Source organism: Amblyraja radiata, chromosome 45 (genome assembly GCF_010909765.2).
Source record: "Amblyraja radiata isolate CabotCenter1 chromosome 45, sAmbRad1.1.pri, whole genome shotgun sequence".
In the NCBI taxonomy this organism is placed as follows: Eukaryota; Metazoa; Chordata; class Chondrichthyes; order Rajiformes; family Rajidae; genus Amblyraja; species Amblyraja radiata.
Window position 1 is genome coordinate 10,521,977 of NC_046000.1, and position 17,616 is coordinate 10,539,592.

The window sequence follows — 17,616 nt, forward strand, 5'->3', positions numbered from 1 at the left end:
GCTTAAGCAAAGCAAGAATTTCATTGTCCTATACAGGGACACATGACAATAAACTCACTTGAACTTGAACTTGAACTTGAGTTACTCCAGCATTTCGTGTCTACCTTTGATTTAAACCACCGACATGTATTGTAGCAAAACTCCCTCATGTGGATAATCTGTTTGAGAAAGAACTGCAGATGTCCTGGATAAATCGAAGGTAGATCAAAATTGCTGGAGAAACTCAGCGGGTGAGGCAGCGTCTATGGAGCGAAGGAAATAGGTGACGTTTCGGGTCAGGACACACAAACGCTCCTTTTCGCCATCGGTCTCTGAGCAGTTTGTTTAAATGTACAACGGCAGAAGAATAGCGGGCGGCCACGATGGCGCAGCGGTAGAGTTGCCGACTTGCAGCGCTTTCAGACGCAGGTTCGATGCCGACTACGGGTGCTTGTCTGTACGGAGTTTGCACGTTCTCCCCCCGTGACCTGCGTGGGTTTTCTCTGAGATCTTCGGTTTCCTCCCGCACTCCAAAGACGTGCAGGTTTGTAGGGTCATTGGGTTTGGTATAAGTGTAAATTGTCCCTAGTGTTAATGTGCGGGAATCACAGGTCAGTGCGGACTCAATAGACAATTGAGTCGACAGAAAATGCTGGAGAAACTCAGCGGGTTGAAAAAAGTTACTTTTATAACAACTAAACAGGTTCGCCTCTTAATAAACAGACAACACTCAAACTGTTCAAAAATGTACTTATTATCGGCCGAGGGACAACTCCAGTTAAGTGACCAATATAGACACTTCACTGTCCTCAGTCCTTCCTTTCTCGTCACTTGGGGGACAAATCTTATAGCATAGAAAAATAGAAAATAGGTGCAGGAGTAGGCTATTCGGCCCTTTGAGCCTGCACCGCCATTCAATATGATCATGGCTGATCATCCAACTCAGTATCCCATCCCTGCCTTCTCTCCATACCCCCTGATCCCTTTAGCCACAAGGACCACATCTAACTCCCTCTTAAATATAGCCAATGAACTGTGGCCTCAACTACCTTCTGTGGCAGAGAATTCCACAGATTCGCCACTCTCTGTGTAAAAAATGATTTTCTCATCTCGGTCCTAAAAGATTTCCCCCTTATCCTTAAACTGTGACCCCTAGTTCTTGACTTCCCCAACATCGGGAATAATCTTCCTGCATCTAGCCTGTCCAACCCCTTAAGAATTTTGTAAGTTTCTATAAGATCCCCCCTCAATCTTCTAGGTGCAGGAGGAGGTGCAGGAGCAGGCCCTTCGAGCCAGCACCGCCATTCAATGTGATCATGGCTGATCATCCCCAATCAGTACCCCGTTCCTGCCTTCTCCCCATATCCCCTGACTCCGAATAGACAATGGGGTCAATAGACAATAGACTCGGTGGGCCGAAGGGCCTGTTTCTGCTCTGTTTCTCTAAAAGTAAACTGGAGAACAACACTCGTCCTCTTGAGCTTGTCCAGCTTTTCATTGAGTTGTTATCTGTGGATGAAGAGTTAGGCTGAGACCCTTGTTCAAACTGAGAGCCTGGGGAAAGGGAAACGAGAGATATAGACAGTGATGTAGAGAGATGTAGAACAAATGAATGGAACCTCTGCAAAAAGGTAACGATGATTGATCCTTCCTGTCACCCCTTCAAATTATTGCAGGAGCAAGGCAGATAATAATAATTGATTCATATTTTTACTTGATGACTATTTACTTCCCTTGCAGAGTGCACTGAAGGAGAAGGAGTGTATCAGTACCTGGCAAGAGCAAAGTGTTCAGAAAATAGTGCACTTGGAGACACAACTGAAAAAACTGGAGCAACAGCTCGCACTGAGTCAGAGGTCCAGAGAAGAGATGAAAGGTATGGATTGCTATTAGAAACATAGAAAATAGGTGCAGGAGTAGGCCATTCGGCCCTTCGAGCCTTCACCGCCATTCAATATGATCATGGCTGATCATCCAACTCAGTATCCTGTACCTGCCTTCTCCCAATACCCCCTGATCCCTTTAGCCACAAGGGCCACATCTAACTCCCTCTTAAATATAGCCAATGAACTGTGGCCTCAACTACCTTCTGTGGCAGAGAATTCCAGAGATTCACCACTCTGCGTGAAAAATGTTTTTCTCATCTCGGTCCTAAAAGATTTCCCCCTTATCCTTAAACTGTGACCCCTTGCCCTGGACTCCCCCAACATCGGGAACAATCTTCCTGCATCTAGCCTGTCCAACCCCTTAAGAATTTTGTAAGTTTCTATAAGATCCCCCCTCAATCTTCTAAATTCTAGCGAGTACAAGCCGAGTCTATCCAGTCTTTCTTCATATGAAAGTCCTGACATCCCAGGAATCAGTCTGGTGAACCTTCTCTGTACTCCTTCTATGGCAAGAATGTCTTTCCTCAGATTAGGAGACCAAAACTGTACGCAATACTCCAGGTGTGGTCTCACCAAGACCCTGTACAACTGCAGTAGAACCTCCCTGCTCCTATACTCAAATCCTTTTGCTATGAATGCTAACATACCATTCGCTTTCTTCACTGCCTGCTGCACCTGCATGCCTACTTTCAATGACTGGTGTACCATGACACCCAGGTCTCGTTGCATCTCCCCTTTTCCTAATCGGCCATTGTATTGTATTGTCGTCGACACCCCCCCCCCCCCCCACCGATATTATGTTGTGCAGCATTCATTCATTCTTTCATTCTTATAGAAACATGTAACATTCTTAAGGGATCGGACAAGCTTGATGCAGGAAAAAATGTTCCCCGTTGTTGGGAGAAGTCCAGAACCAGGGGGTCACAGTTTAAGAAAGAACTGCAGATGCTGGAAAAATCGAAGGTAGACAAAAATGCTGGAGAAACTCAGCGGGCGAGGCAGCATCTATGGAGCGAAGGAACAGGTGAAGTTTCGGGTCGAGTCCCTTCTTCACCCGAAACGTAACCTATTTCCTTCGCGCCATAGATGCTGCCTCACCTGCTGAGTTTCTCCAGCATTTTTGTCTACCAAGAATAAAGGGGAGGTCATTTAGGACTGGGATGAGGATAAACTTTTTCGCCCAGAGAGTTGTGAATCTGTGGGATTCTCTGCCACAGAAGGCAGTGGAGGCCAATTCACTGGATGGTTTCAAGAGAGAGTTAGATTTAGGGCTCTCAGGGCTAACGGAATCAGGGGATATGTGGAGAACGCAGGAACGGGGTACTGATTTTGGATGATCATAGTGAATGGCAGTGCTGGCTCGAAGAGCCAAATGGCCTACTCCTGCACCTATTGTCTATAATGGGACCGTGGGTAGTATAATAAAAGCTTTGCTAATCTGGCATTGTGAAATTGGAAGTTTGTTTCACCGTGTGCCAATATTAAGCGGAAATTTAATTTTGTCTTTTAGCTGAAAACCTGGCTCTTGCATCCAAATCTATCGACCTACAATTAAAATTGGATCTTGAGAACAAGACGCGCTGTGAGGGAACAGATCAGTCGGTGAACTCGTACGAATTGAATAAACACGGAGAAATCGAGGGCAGCCGATCTGATCCTAACCGGGAGCACGATATTTGCCGATCAATGGATGGGAAATCCGATCATCCGGAGACGGCGTTGGGAATTCGGGTGGAAGACGAAGGGAAAATATCGGAATTGATGGGAGGAGGTCAACTGAGTGAATCGGAGCAGGTGGCAAAGTCCGTTAACGTGGACCCAGGTTCTGGAGGCGAGATGGAAGAAGGTCTCACCAAAGACACTGACGCTAACTTGGACCGTGGAATATCGGCAGAGTCACAGTGTTTGGACAAAGCCACCGATGGCTTCCCATGTGCTGAAGGGAAAATGGAGGCGAGACTCCCAGAGGTCCAGGAAGAAGTGAAGGAAGAATTGGATGACAACGGAGCAGAAGATGAGGCGATGATGCCCCGCGAGGGGATCGGGCGGCTCGACCAACCAACAGCCGCGGGCGCCCGTCTCGGAGAGCTGGAGTTGAAGCTGAAGGAAGTCGAGACGGAAAACTGGGCGTTGCGGAGCGAGTTGGATGACGCCAAGCAGGAATTCGAGAGCAAGACGCGGGAAGGGCAGAAGGCTAAGCGGACAGCAGCGGAGCTGAGGAGGAAACTAAAGCAGGCTGCGGAAAGACGGGCCGCAGAGGCCGAGCGCACCAGCGAACAGGCCGGGCAGATCGCCGCTTTGGAAACGGCGCTGGAGCGAGAGAGGGCTCTTGTGGCCAAAGCGCAAGAGGCCAACCAGGTCGAATTGGGAGGAGTCTCGCAGCCGGCGGCTATTGCCGAATGTGGTGGCGGGGAACTGAGCGGCGGCGTTCGGATCCTGCAGGACGCCGCGGCGGAGAAAATGCGGCGACTCGCTCAACAAATTGCGCGGCTGGAAGGCGACAAGACTTGCGTCGAGGAGATCATAGAGGCGCAGGATGGGGCAGTGAATGAGAAAAGCAGAGCCTTGCTGGAATATTTCAAGGGCAAGAATGCTCACAGCCTCGAGCTCGACGACATCGCTTCGTTCTTCCCAAACTGTTTGCATGGCGGCCCCAGGGAAAAGACGGAGCACACGCCCAATGAGGGGAACGTTTCTTCCGTGGAAACGGCGGGAGAGGGCGAGACGAGCAGCGGTCAAGGGTTGCTCCCGGAACGCCTCGAGAGCGAAGTCTGTGAGCTCGACGACCAGTTGCGGGAACGTTTGGAAGAACTGCAGCGAAAATGCGACGGACTGACCAGGGAGAAGGAGAAAGAAGGGGACGCCAAGAGGCGCGCCCAGGGTATGTTCGATGACCTGCAGTCTCGCATTCACAGGGAGACCCAACAGCTGACGGTGGCCCTGGATGCCCAGAGCAAGAATATCGAGGGCCTCCTCCAGAGCCTGGGAGAGAAGGAGCTCAACATCCAGGTCTTAAATGGACGTCTGCAGAGCGCGTTGATAACGTTGTCTTCCCTCAGTCAGGAGAATCACAGGCTGAGAGCCGACTCGAAGACCGTTGCGGAGACTTCGTGGGCCAGCCCTGACAAGGGAGCTGCCCCGGGACAGGACACTGGAGAAACTCCTCAAGGCGATCAAATTGAGGGGGGAAATAGCAGTTCGCAGTCAGTCGAAAAATTGGGCCAAAAGCCAGCTTCCTCCGCGAGAGGAGCTGCTCACGAAGATACACGGCGATCAGAGGTTGAAACGGTGGAACGGTCAGAGCCTGGATTCCACGAACATTCCCTTCGGGGTGAAATGAACCCATCACAACATAAGCCATCTGGGGAAGAGAAGGGGCCCTCCGTGAATGATCCAGCCACGCAAAATGTGCCCGAGGTGGGAGAGGTTGTTGAAAAACGGCAGCAACCACCAGCAACGGGAAACGGCGAAGCCATCGACCGTAATAATGATCGGTCGATCGAACCAGGAGGGGGGAAGGCAAGTTCTACCTCATCTGCAGGACCTCCACAAGGAGACATGGAGATGGCCTCCACACTTCCTCCTGCTGCCCAAGCGAAGAGGGATGTTGAGAGTCGACGGCCACCTAGGGAACTGGGCCACGAGGGCAGTGGCAGTACCGACCCGGCACAGAATAGCCAAAGCATCAGATCTTCTGATGGTTTGCCGGTGAAGGTTGATGATCCGGCAGAGATGGTCCTTCACGCTGAGGCGACCCAAGCTGAACCACGAATAAAAGCGTGTGGACATTCCCCAACCAAAGTTCTTGCGAGTGAAGGAAAGTCGGAGGAAGGGCTGATTGAAGAAGTAGAAGGGTGGAAAGAAGAGGAAGGTGGCGGCGTGAAAGATCCGACTCTGGGAGCGGTCCGCGCTCTGAGCGGCGAGTTCAACAGCCCGAACGACAAATGCGCGATCCTGACACGGGGGAAGGAACAGCTCGGTTCAGAAGGTGAAGGAGCGCGGAGAGTAGCCGACGGCTCGCCACGCGAGAGGGAGAACTCGGAGACCGCGATCCGATCCGGCGAAGATCTGCTGGGGGTGAGCAGCGACGAGCGGAAGTGTCTTCGGCAGGAGCTGGGCGCGCTGCGGGAGTGGAAGCAGGAGGTCTTGGGAGATGTTGCCACCTTGGAAGACGAGAGAGGAAACAACCGAGTGGAACTGCACTCGTTACAGGGCTCTGTGCGCGGGATGCAGAACCACGTCAAGACACTGGAAGCGGAGCGCAGGGCATTGGAAGACACAGTTGAAAGTCTGAAGCACTCAGAGAAGCACCTCTACCAAGAGCTGGAGCAAGCCCACTTTGAGAAGTCTGTCCTGCAGATTCAGGTACCCAAGTGTCCCATGTCCCGCATAGTTCTCCCCTTTTAGTTTACGTTAGAGATACGGCGCAGAAACAGGCCCTTCGGTCCGCGCCGACCTGCGATCCCCGCACACGAACACGATCCTGCACACACACACACACTAGTGACAATTTTCTACACATACACCAAGCCAATGAACCTAATTACCCGTACGTCTTTGGAGTGTGGGAGGAAACCGAACATCTCGGAGAAAACCCACGCAGGTCACGGGGCGAATGCGCAAACTCCGCACAGACAAGAGCCCGTAGTCGGGAATGAACCAGGTCTCCGGCGCTGCAAGCGCGGTAAGGCAGCTACTCTACCTTTGCACCGCCATTTTCTTCAAGATGCATGTTCAGGCACCTCGCGTTTTACCCAGGGGTCACCGACTTGAACAGCTGCTCGTAAATTGGAAAAAGCACAAATCACACGCACGCGCACACACACACACACACACACACACACACACACACACACACACACACACACACACACACACACACACACACACACACACACACACTCACTCTCACTGAATCTATCTAGCTCTGCCTTTAAAAAATATCCACTGACTTGGCCTCCACAGCCGCCTGTAGGAAACAATTCCACAGATTCACCGTCCTCTGACTAAAAATAATTCTCCTCATCTCCTTCCTAAAAGAACGTCCTTTAATTCTGAGGCTGCGACCTCTAATCCTAGACCCTCCCACTAGTGGAATCCTCTCCACAAACAATTTATTTCTTCAAAAGTTATTGGTGCTTAGATTTGTTGTAGATAAGTTCATTTCAAATATGGTTATTGTACTTCAGTGTAACCTTCTTGTGTGGTGAAGGTGGGTGAACCAAAAGATAATATATGCAGGAGTAGGCCATTCGGCCCTTCGAGCCAGCACCACCATTCAATGTGATCATGGCTGATCATCCCCAATCAGTACCCCGTTCCTGCCTTCTCCTCATATCCCCTGACTCCGCTATCTTTAAGAGCCCCATCTAGCTGTCTCTTGAAAGCATCCAGAGAACCTGCCTCCACCCACCGAGGCAGAGAATTCCACAGACTCACAACTCTCTGTGAGAAAAAGTGTTTCCTCATCTCCGTTCTAAATGGCTTACCCTTTATTCTTAAACTGTGTGTGTGGCCCCTGGTTCTGGACTCCCCCAACATCGGTGGGTGGAGGCAGGTTCTCTGGATGATTTCAAGAGACAGCTAGATAGGGCTCTTAAAGATAGCGTGTCCAAACCCTTAAAAATCTCGCAGTCGCCGAAAAAAATCGCAAAGTGAGACGGGTCCTTTAGTCCTCGACTCTCCCATCAGTGGGAAAATGCAAAATAAAGTTGGCCACACAGGCTCTGCAAATGGGCCCACGTTGATCTCTTGCTGAAATGCTGTTTGCAGGTTGAGACTCTTCAGAAAGCAGCGGTTGAGCTGAATGAAGAGAAAATTAATCTGCTGAGCAGGCTGAAGCAACGAGAGAATGCGTCTGAGGATGAGGAGTTGTCCACCGAACATCTACAGCGCAGTGGCCTTCATGACAAGCCAATGACTGATCATCGGCAAGGTATCATTTGAATTAGCTTTGAATGAATGAATTAATACATTTATTGGGCAAGTACGTTCACATACAAGGAATTTGCCTTGGCGCTCCGCTCGCAACAACACGACATGCAGTAGACAATTAAGAATACAACATAAAACATTAAGACATTAAGAATAAAACATGTGAATGAAATAAAATCCCAGAGCAAAAGGAGGCTACACACTTTTGGTTATTGAGTAGACGGGAAACATGTTCCCGATGTTGGGGGAGTCCAGAACCAGGGGCCACAGTTTAAGAATAAGGGGTAGACAAAAATGCTGGAGAAACTCAGCGGGTGAGGCAGCATCTAGATGCTGCCTCACCCGCTGAGTTTCTCCAGCATTTTTGTCTACCTTCGGTTTTTACGGCACCTGCAGTTCTTTCTTCAAGAATAAGAGGTAGGCCATTTAGAACGGTGATGAGGAAAAACTTTTTCACGCAGAGAGTTGTGAATCTGTGGAATTCTCTGCCCCAGAAGGCAGTGGAGGCCAATTCTCTGGAGGTTTTCAAGAGAGAGTTAGATAGAGCTCTTAAAGATGGCAGAGTCAAGAACGGGGCACTGAGTGTGGACGATCAGCCATGATCACAGTGAATGGCGGTGCTGGCTCGAAGGGTCGAATGGCCGACTCCTGCACCTATTGTCTATTGTCTATTGACCCTCTCCAGAGCCAGCACATCCTTCCTGAGATATGGTGCTCAAATTGCTCATCAATTCTCCAAATGCGGCCTGCCCAGCGCCTTGTAGATTCTTGCTATTGAGGGAGAGCAGCGTAGGTTTACAAGGTTAATTCCCGGGATGGCGGGACTGTCATATGCTGAGAGAATGGAGCGGCTGGGCTTGTACACACTGGAGTTTAGAAGGATGAGAGGGGATCTCATTGAAACATACAAGATTGTTAAGGGCTTGAACACACTAGAGGCAGGAAACATGTTCCCGATGTTGGGGGAGTCCAGAACCAGGGGCCACACAGTTTAAGAATAAGGGGTAAGCCATTTAGAACGGAGACGAGGAAACACATTTTCTCACAGAGAGTTGTGAGTCTGTGGAATTCTCTGCCTCAGAGGGCGGTGGAGGCAGGTTCTGTGGATGCTTTCAAGAGAGAGCTAGATAGGGCTCTTAAAGATAGCGGAGTCAGGGGATATGGGGAGAAGGCAGGAACGGGGGAATGATTGGGGATGATCAGCCATGATCACATTGAATGGCGGCGCTGGCTCGAAGGGCCGAATGGTCTACTCCTGCACCTATTGTCTATTGTCTATTGACTCAGCATTACAGCCTCGGTTTTTTTTTTGTATACAAGCCCTCTGGAAATTAATGGTAGAATTGTACGCGTTTCTTTAAGGTACTGCAGAGGTCACTGCGAGCCAGATGCACGCTGACCTGATGGCTTTGAGGCAAGCCGTGCGGGAGAAAAGCGAAGAGGTCGACAGGAATCTCCTCGTCTACACAGACTTGCTGGAGAAGCACCAAGACCCGGAGACGGCCGACGAAACGCGGTCCGCGGTCGCCGAGCCGACCCGTCGGGAGAACGCAGCGGGCAGCCGAGGGACGGCCGCGGGTTCGGAGCCTGGAGGCGGGGCGGTGGTCTCCGGGCAACAAGCGGTCGGCCGGTCCGTCGAGCGGGACCAGGCCGAGACCAGCCGGAGGCCGCCTCTTCACGGTCAACCTCGAGGTCCCTCGGCTGGGTTGAACCCAGCGGCGCTCGCCATGAAAATCGACCCCGCCCAGCTCGCCGAGAGAATACGCAGAAGCCGCCAGTTCCGGCAGCATCTGTCCGTGGCGTACGATGAAACGGAATACGTGCCCTATGGGCTTCCTGATGTGGTGCAGAAGGGTGAGTAGACACACCAGTCAACTCTGCCAGAATGGATAGCAGGTCAGCGGGATGGCAGAAGACAAAGAGTGGCAATAAAGGGGGTTGGCTGCCAGTGAGCAGCGGAGTTCCGCGGGTTGGGATGTAATGTTAAAATTCTACAAGGCATTGGTGAGGCCAATTCTGGAGTATGGTGTACAATTTTGGTCGCCAAATTATAGGAAAGATGTTAACAAAATAGAGAGAGTACAGAGGAGATTTACTGTAATGTTGCCTGGGTTTCAGCACCTAAGTTACAGAGAAAGGTTGAACAAGTTAGGTCTTTATTCTTTGGAGCGCAGAAGGTTAAGGGGGGACTTGATAGAGGTCTTTAAATAATTTTAATTTTAAAGACCTCTATTAAGTCCCCCCTTAACCTTCTGAGAGGGATAGACAGAATTGACGTGGATAAGCTTTTTCAATTGAGAGTAGGGAAGATTCAAACAAGAGGACATGATTTGAGAATTAAGGGACAGAAGTTTAGGGGTAACATGAGGGGGAACTTCTTTACTCAGAGAGTGGTAGCTGTGTGGAATGAGCTTCCAGTGGAAGTGGTGGAGGCATGTTCTGAGGAATCTGAGGAAGGACATTATTGCCATAGAGGGAGTGCAGAGAAGGTTCACCAGACTGATTCCTGGGATGTTAGGACTGTCTTATGAAGAAAGACTGGATAGACTTGGTTTATACTCTCTAGAATTTAGGAGATTGAGAGGGGATCTTATAGAAACTTACAAAATTCTTAAGGGGCTGGACAGGCTAGATGCAGGAAGATTGCTCCCGATGTTGGGGAAGTCCAGGACAAGGGGTCACAGCTTAAGGATAAGGGGGAAATCCTTTAAAACCGAGATGAGAAGAACTTTTTTCACACAGAGAGTGGTGAATCTCTGGAACTCCCTGCCACAGAGGGTAGTCGAGGCCAGTTCATTGGCTATATTTAAGAGGGAGTTAGATGTGGCCCTTGTGGCTAAGGGGATCAGAGGGTATGGAGAGAAGGCAGGTACGGGATACCGAGTTGGATGATCAGCCATGATCATATTGAATGGCGGTGCAGGCTCGAAGGGCCGAATGGCCTACTCCTGCACCTAATTTCTATGTTTCTATGTTCGATTTATCATTTAAAAATAAATTGGATAGGTATATGGACGGGAAAGGAATGGAGGGATATGGTCTGAGTGCAGGTAGATGGGACTAGGTGGGAGTAAGTGTTCGGCACGGACTAGAAGGGCCGAGATGGCCTGTTTCCGTGCTGTAATTATTGTATGGTTATATGGGGATCGGTGATGAGGCCGCTGATCTTCACGTTTGGGGGAATCCGAATAGTGAAAGGCCTGGATAGAGTGGATGTGGAGAGGATGTTTCCACTAGTGGGAGAGTCTAGGAATAAAGGTCATAGCCTCAGAATTAAAGGACGTTCTTGTTGCAAGGAGATGAAGAAAATGTTCTCCAGTCAGAGGGTGGTGAATCTGTGGTATTCCTTGCCGCAGAAAGCTGTGGAGGCCAAGTCAGTGGATATTTTTAAGGCAGAGATAGATAGATTCTTGATTAGTACGGGGTTATGGGGAGAAGGCAGGAGAATGGGGTTCGGAGGGAGAGATAGGTCAGCCATGATTGAATGGCGGAGTAGACTTGATGGGCCGAATGGCCTAATTCTCCTCGTATCACCTTATGACCAAATCCCGAGATCCAGTGAATCAAAGCATACAGACACAAATTGCTGGAGTAATTCAGCGGGACAGGCAGCATCTCTGGAGTGAAGGAACGGGTGACGCTTCGGGTTGAGGCCCTTCTTTAGGCCGAGAATCAGGGGAGAGGGAAACGAGATATGGAAGAGTACAAAGAACATAGAATGATACAGCGTGGAAACAGGCCCAACTTGCCCACACTAGTTCCACCTGCCCGCGTTTGGCCCATATCCCTCCAAACCTGTCCTATCCATGTGACTGTTTATGCCTCAATTGAATGGATTGAGTAGACTCGACGGGCCGAATGGCCTAATACTACTCCCATCGCATGTGACCTTTTGACGGATCAACATGTGCAAAATTCTGATGTTGCCCTCTCTGTTCTCAGGCTTTGCAGACATTCCTTCCGGATCTTTCTGCCCGCATATCCTGCGTCGAGGAATTCTAAATTCCACATTTTGCCCAGCGCAACCGGATGACGTAAACACCGACTAACCTCTGGCAACTGAGGGTGGTAAGAAAATGGCCACAAGTCAATGGACCCTTCCAATGGATGATGGGCGTTCCTGGAGGAAACGGGAATCTGCCTTACGATCTATATTTCGCCAGCCTCGCTAAAATAAGAATCTGTTTAAAGGTTCTTACTTGGATACGGTTGATATGTACGTGCCTTTTCAAATAGCGATGTATATAAGAAAATCTCAGGCCCATCGAGTCTCTCTCTCTAGAGGAGAACAAAACCGTCGACCCTCCAGACGTTACTGGTTGTGCTTGTTCAAATTCCTTTGTGCAATCTTAATTTATTTGAGTTTTTTTTTCAATTTTCATTAAAAAATATATCTGCCTCTCCAGATGGACGCAGTGCAGGGCAATGTGATCCTGTCAGTTCTCCTCCTGCTACGAAGGGCCGAATGGCCTACAGAATTAGGCCATTCGGCCCATCAAGTCTACTCCGCCATTCAATCATGGCTGATCTATCTCCCCCTCCTAACTCCATTCTAGTGCCTTCTCCCCATAACCCCTGACACCCGCACTAATCAAGAATCTATCTATCTCTGCCTTAAAAATATCCTGTGCCTCCACAGCCTTCTGTGGCAATGAATTCCACAGATTCACCACCCTCCGACTAAATAAATTCCTCCTCATCTTCTTCCTAAAGTAACGTCCTTTAATTCTGAGGCTGTGACCTCTGGTCCTAGACTCTCCCACTAGTGGAAACATCCTCTCCACATCCACTCTATCCAGGCCTTTCACTATTCTGTATGCTAAAATGAGGTCTCCCCTCATTCTTCTAAACTCCAGCGAATACAGGCCCAGAGCCGTCAAACGCTCATCATCATACGTTAACCCACTCATTCCTGGGATCCTTCTCGTAAACTTCCCCTGGGTCTTCTCCAGAGCCGGCACATCCTTCCTCAGATATGGGGCCCCAAAATTGCTCACAATATTCCAAATGCGGTCTGACCAGCGCCTTATAGAGCCTCAGCATTACATCCCTGTTTTTGTATTCTAGTCCTCTTGAAATAATTGCCAGCATTGCGTTTTCCTTCCTTACTACCGATTAGTTGTAATTTAACTGCCTACATATATGCTGTAGAAAATAGGTGCAGGAGTAGGCCATTCGGCCCTTCGAGCCAGCACCGCCATTCAATATGATCATGGCTGATCATCCACAATCAGTACCCCGTTCCTGCTTTCTCCCCATACCCCTTGATCCCATCAGCCCTAAAAGCTCTATCAAACTCTCTCTTGAAAACATCCAGTGAATCGCCCTCCACTGCCTTCTGTGGCAAAAAATTCCACAGATTCACAACTCTCTGAGTGAAGAAGTCTTTCCTCATCTCAGTCCTAAATGGCCTACCCCTTATTCTTAAACTGTGACACCCCCGGCCCCTGGTTCTGGACTCCCCCAACATGGGGGAAATTTTTCCTGCATCTAGCCTGTCTAAACCCTTAAGGATTTTATATGTAGCAGCTTCCAACGTGGCCTTAAAGAGGAAACAATAAATATATGATGAGAAAATATTGGAAAGCCACTGGGAATGGAAATAATGGATTGCTCTGACAAAGAGCTAGCACGGGCATGATGGGACAAATGGCCTGTGCAGCCATCATTCTGTTATTTTGAATGTTGTTCCATTGAGACTGCATGTCTCACCAGTTGAAGGTCTGAAGAAGGATTTCGGCCCGAAACGTTGCCTATTTCCTTCGCTCCATAGATGCTGCTGCACCCGCTGAGTTTCTCCAGCATTTTTGTGTACCTTCGAAGGTTTGTTACAGTTTGTTCTGTTGATATTGTAAATAATGTCATGTTACAATTTAAGATATGGCTACAATAGAGAATTTTATTGGCAATATGAGGCTTCATATATTTGTTTATCCAAATTTCAACATTGCATCATATTTGTAAATAGGTGTTGGGATCTTGTCTTAAAGGTTATTTATTGATCATATTTTATCTGGAATTTTGTCAACTGTGAAAACACTATTATATCCCTTATTTTCATAGCCATTGTATACAGACTTGTCATGATCAAAATCGTTGTTATATGGATATCATTGGTCACAAGGAATAGAAATAGATCATTCGGCCCATCAAGTCTACTCCGCCATTCAATTATGGCTGATCTATCTCTCCCTCCTAACCCCATTCTCCTGCCTTCTCCCCATAACCTCTAACACCTGAGTTCTATTACAGCGCCGGAGACCCGGGTTCGATCCCGACTCCGGGCGCTGTCTGTACGGAGTTTGTACGTTCTCCCCGTGACCTGCGTGGGTTTTCTCCGAGATCTTCGGTTTCCTCCCACGCTCCAAAGACGTACAGGTTTGTAGGTCAATTGGCTTGGTATAAGCGTAAAAAAATTGTCCCCAGCGTGCGTGTAGGGTAGTGTTAATGTGCGGGGATCACTAGTCGGCGCGGACTCGGTGTGCCTGTTTCCGCGCCATATCTCTAAACTAAACTAAACTACATGTTTAAGAAAGATCTGCAGATGCTGGAAAAATCGAAGGTAGACAAAAATCTACCGGGTGAGGCAGCATCTATGGAGCGAAGGACTAGGTGACGTCTCGACCCGAAACGTCACCTAGTCCTTCGCTCCATAGATGCTGCCTCACCCACTGAGTTTCTCCAGCATTTTTGTCTACCTTTAAACAAAACTGTACTTGAGTTTTGCTCCATCTTCTGAGGTGCAGGTTTAGAATTGCTTCCTTTAAATCTTTGAATTCAAAATTTTACGTGTGCAAATGTCCTTTGTGCTCAATTGTCGAATCTAATCTGCAATGTAAAACGTTCACTCCCTGAGAGACTGATTGCTTTTGAGATACCTCATGTGAAATCTTTGAAGTTTTCTCTGTTCTCAATTTGTTCAGACTATTGTCAGTTTTTACCATGCATTAAACATTTGAACTATCGGCCCTTCAGTGGGCGAAAACATCGTGTGCCTCTGACTAAAATATAATTGCATGACGTTGCAATGGACCTTGTGAACGAGTGATGTATTTTTTCTTATTGGTGAATATAATGATCAGGTTCTTGGTTTCTTGGTCCTCCAAAATATTCCAAATGGAATTTAAACTGGAGGTGGTGGAGGGAGGACTTATTGGGAAGAAAGAGCTACTTTAAATTTAGTTGCATCTGGTTGGGTAACTATAGTTGGGTGGAGATTATTCCATGCTTTAATTGTGCGGGGGAAGAACAAATTGCTGTACACATCTGTCTTTGTAGCTGGGATTGGATCGAATGCCTTCGTCTGCTCCTAATTGGTTTGGGTTTGGTGTAGGTCTTGTAATCTATGTCGAGCTGACCATTTAACATTTTGTAAAAACAGGTCAAACGGTGAGCTTCACGTCTGTCTTGGAGAGGGTTCCACCCCCGAGAATTCAGAAGTTTGGTGACACTCGCTTCTCTCTCATAGGTGTTAGTAACAAATCGAGCTACCTGTCTTTGGACACGTTCGATGGAAGAAATGTTTTTATTTGTGGGAAGTAAAAGATCATGATCTTTTGAGTGGCAAAAGTTGCTCAAGAACTTTATTACTAATTGAGATCAATATTCATGCCACTGATAGTCATACAGAATATTGATTTCTCTAACCGAGTACCTGGGGAGGCACGGTGGCGCAGCGGTAGAGTTGCTGCCTCACAGTGCCAGAGACCCCTCCAAGACCACCCCCCGTGAATCCAACAAAGCAAACTGAGAGATAAAATGTAATCAGGGAGACAGGCAGACTGGGTCGGAGAACTGGGAAAGGGGGAGGAATGGGGATTGAGAAGAGGGAAAGCAAGGGTTACTTGGTTAGAGAAATCAATATACCGTAAGATCAAATCACCCCATCCCCGGGAGCTTTCCCCTGCAACCACACAAGATGCAACACCTGTCCCTTTACCTCCTCCCCCCCCCCCCCCCTCAACTCCATCCAAAGACCCAAACAGTCTTTCCAGGTACGGCAGAGGTTCACTTGCACCTCCTCCAACCTCATAGGAACATAGAAAATAGGTGCAGGAGGAGGCCATTCGGCCCTTCGAGCCAGCACCGCCATTCATTGTGATCATGGCTGATCGTCCCCTATCAATAACCCGTGCCTGCCTTCTCATATCCCTTGACTCCACTAGCCCCTAGAGCTCTATCTAACTATCTCTTAAATCCATCCAGTGACTTGGCCTCCACTGCCCTCTGTGGCAGGGAATTCCACAAATTCACAACTCTCTGGGTGAAAAAGTTTTTTCTCACCTCAGTCTTAAATGACCTCCCCTTTATTCTAAGACTTTGTGTGTGGCCCCTGGTTCTGGACTCGCCCAACATTGGGAAAAAATTTCCTGCATCTAGCTTGTCCAGTCCTTTTATAATTTTATATGTTTCTATATAAGATCACCCATCATCCTTCTAAACTCCAGTGAATACAAGCCTAGTCTTTTCGATCTTTCGAAGAGAATTATTAGTGCTCCACTCCCTTTCCTGCTGGACATATACAGGAAGAGATGTATCAGCAGAGCCATCTCCATCATCAAAGACCCCTACCACCCATCGCATCACATATTCTCCATCCTGCCATCTGGGAAGAGGTACAGGAGCATTAGCTGCAAAACCAGCAGGATGCTCCTCAGCTTCTTCCCGCAGGCTATAAGACTGATAAACGGACTTTGCCCCCTGCCAAAGTATCGCGCACCAACCACCAACCTGGACACACTGCAGCAGAGCCACTGTCGTGCCGCTGCCGATCGGAACGCCTGGTGATGTTTAGTAGAGAGTAGACTGTTTAATTTGTTCATGATATATGTATTTTTATTTCTATTTATTTTTTACTGCACACTGAATGGACACTGGTTGAGCAACGTGTTTTTGTTTCCTCTGGTTATGTGAGTACTCAGGAAAATGACAATAAAGATATACTATACTTTCCTTGCATTTACTGCATCAGCTGTTCCAGGTGTCAACTCCTCTACATCGGCAAGACCAAGCGCATGTTCGGCGATCGTTTCGCTGAGCACCTCCGCCTTAACCTACCTGATCTCCCGATGGCTCAGCACTTCAATTCAATTCAATTCAACTTTAATGTCATTGCACAAATACTGAGTATGGGTACAACGAAATGCAGTTTTGCGTCAGTCCGTAGTAGTGCAATATAGAAATTAAAAAAAATAAAATTAAAAAAAAGAGGATACAGAATAATAAAAAATACAGAATAATTAAACAATGGGGACGGAGGGACCGGAGGAATCTATCGGCGGGACTCCGAGTTCAGCAATGCGACGGTATGATTGTAGAAGCTCTTCCTCATCCTACTGGTACGAGACCTGATGCTCCTGTACCGCCTCCCTGATGGGAGGAGGGCAAACAGTCCATGGTTGGGGTGGGAGGGGTCTTTAATGATCTTCCCAGCTCGTTTCAGACACCGTTTTCGGTGGAGGGCATCCATGGCAGGGAGCGGGGCGCCGATGATGTGCTGCACGGTTTTCACCACCCGTTGTAGTGCCTTCCTGTCCGCAACAGTGCAGCTGCTGTACCATACCGTGAAGCAGGCGGTCAGGATGCTCTCGATGGTACACCGGTAGAAGTTGGTCAGGATCTGGGGGGACAGGTGGGCTTTCTTGAGCCTCCTCAGGAAGTAAAGGCGCTGCTGTGCCTTTTTGATCAGCTTGAACTCCCCCTCCCATTCCCACACTGACCTTTCTGTCCTGGGCCTCCTCCACTGTCAGAGTGACGTCCAGCGCGAATTGGAGGAACAGCACCTCATATTTCGCTTGGGCAGCTCACACCCCAGCGG

At 48.6% G+C, this 17,616-nt stretch overlaps 1 protein-coding gene and 2 long non-coding RNA genes across 6 annotated transcripts in view; 2 read left to right on the plus strand and 1 right to left on the minus strand.

The window, feature by feature from the left end:
* LOC116968652 (centromere protein F-like) overlaps positions 1-12,367 on the plus strand; it is a 29,677-nt gene extending 17,310 nt beyond the window's left edge. For 2 of the 4 annotated variants that reach the window (XM_033015421.1, XM_033015420.1), the window contains exons 11-15: positions 1,720-1,855; positions 3,376-6,230; positions 7,638-7,800; positions 9,162-9,653; positions 11,742-12,367. In XM_033015421.1, the coding sequence (XP_032871312.1) occupies positions 1,720-1,855; positions 3,376-6,230; positions 7,638-7,800; positions 9,162-9,653; positions 11,742-11,848 (3,753 nt within the window). In that variant the 3' untranslated portion in view covers positions 11,849-12,367. Of the gene's footprint in view, positions 1-1,719; positions 1,856-3,375; positions 6,231-7,637; positions 7,802-9,161; positions 9,654-11,741 lie in introns of all 4 variants that reach the window. The other 2 variants (XM_033015424.1, XM_033015423.1) reach the window with 2 other exon arrangements.
* On the minus strand, positions 1,966-14,543 carry LOC116968654. The gene is made up of 3 exons (XR_004410497.1): positions 14,506-14,543; positions 12,761-12,763; positions 1,966-1,979 (listed from the first exon to the last, which is right to left on the minus strand). It is a non-coding gene; the product is annotated as an uncharacterized LOC116968654 (long non-coding RNA).
* On the plus strand, positions 13,204-13,861 carry LOC116968653. Its single transcript, XR_004410496.1, has 2 exons — positions 13,204-13,520; positions 13,623-13,861. It is a non-coding gene; the product is annotated as an uncharacterized LOC116968653 (long non-coding RNA).
* Positions 14,544-17,616: the final 3,073 nt, after the last annotated feature.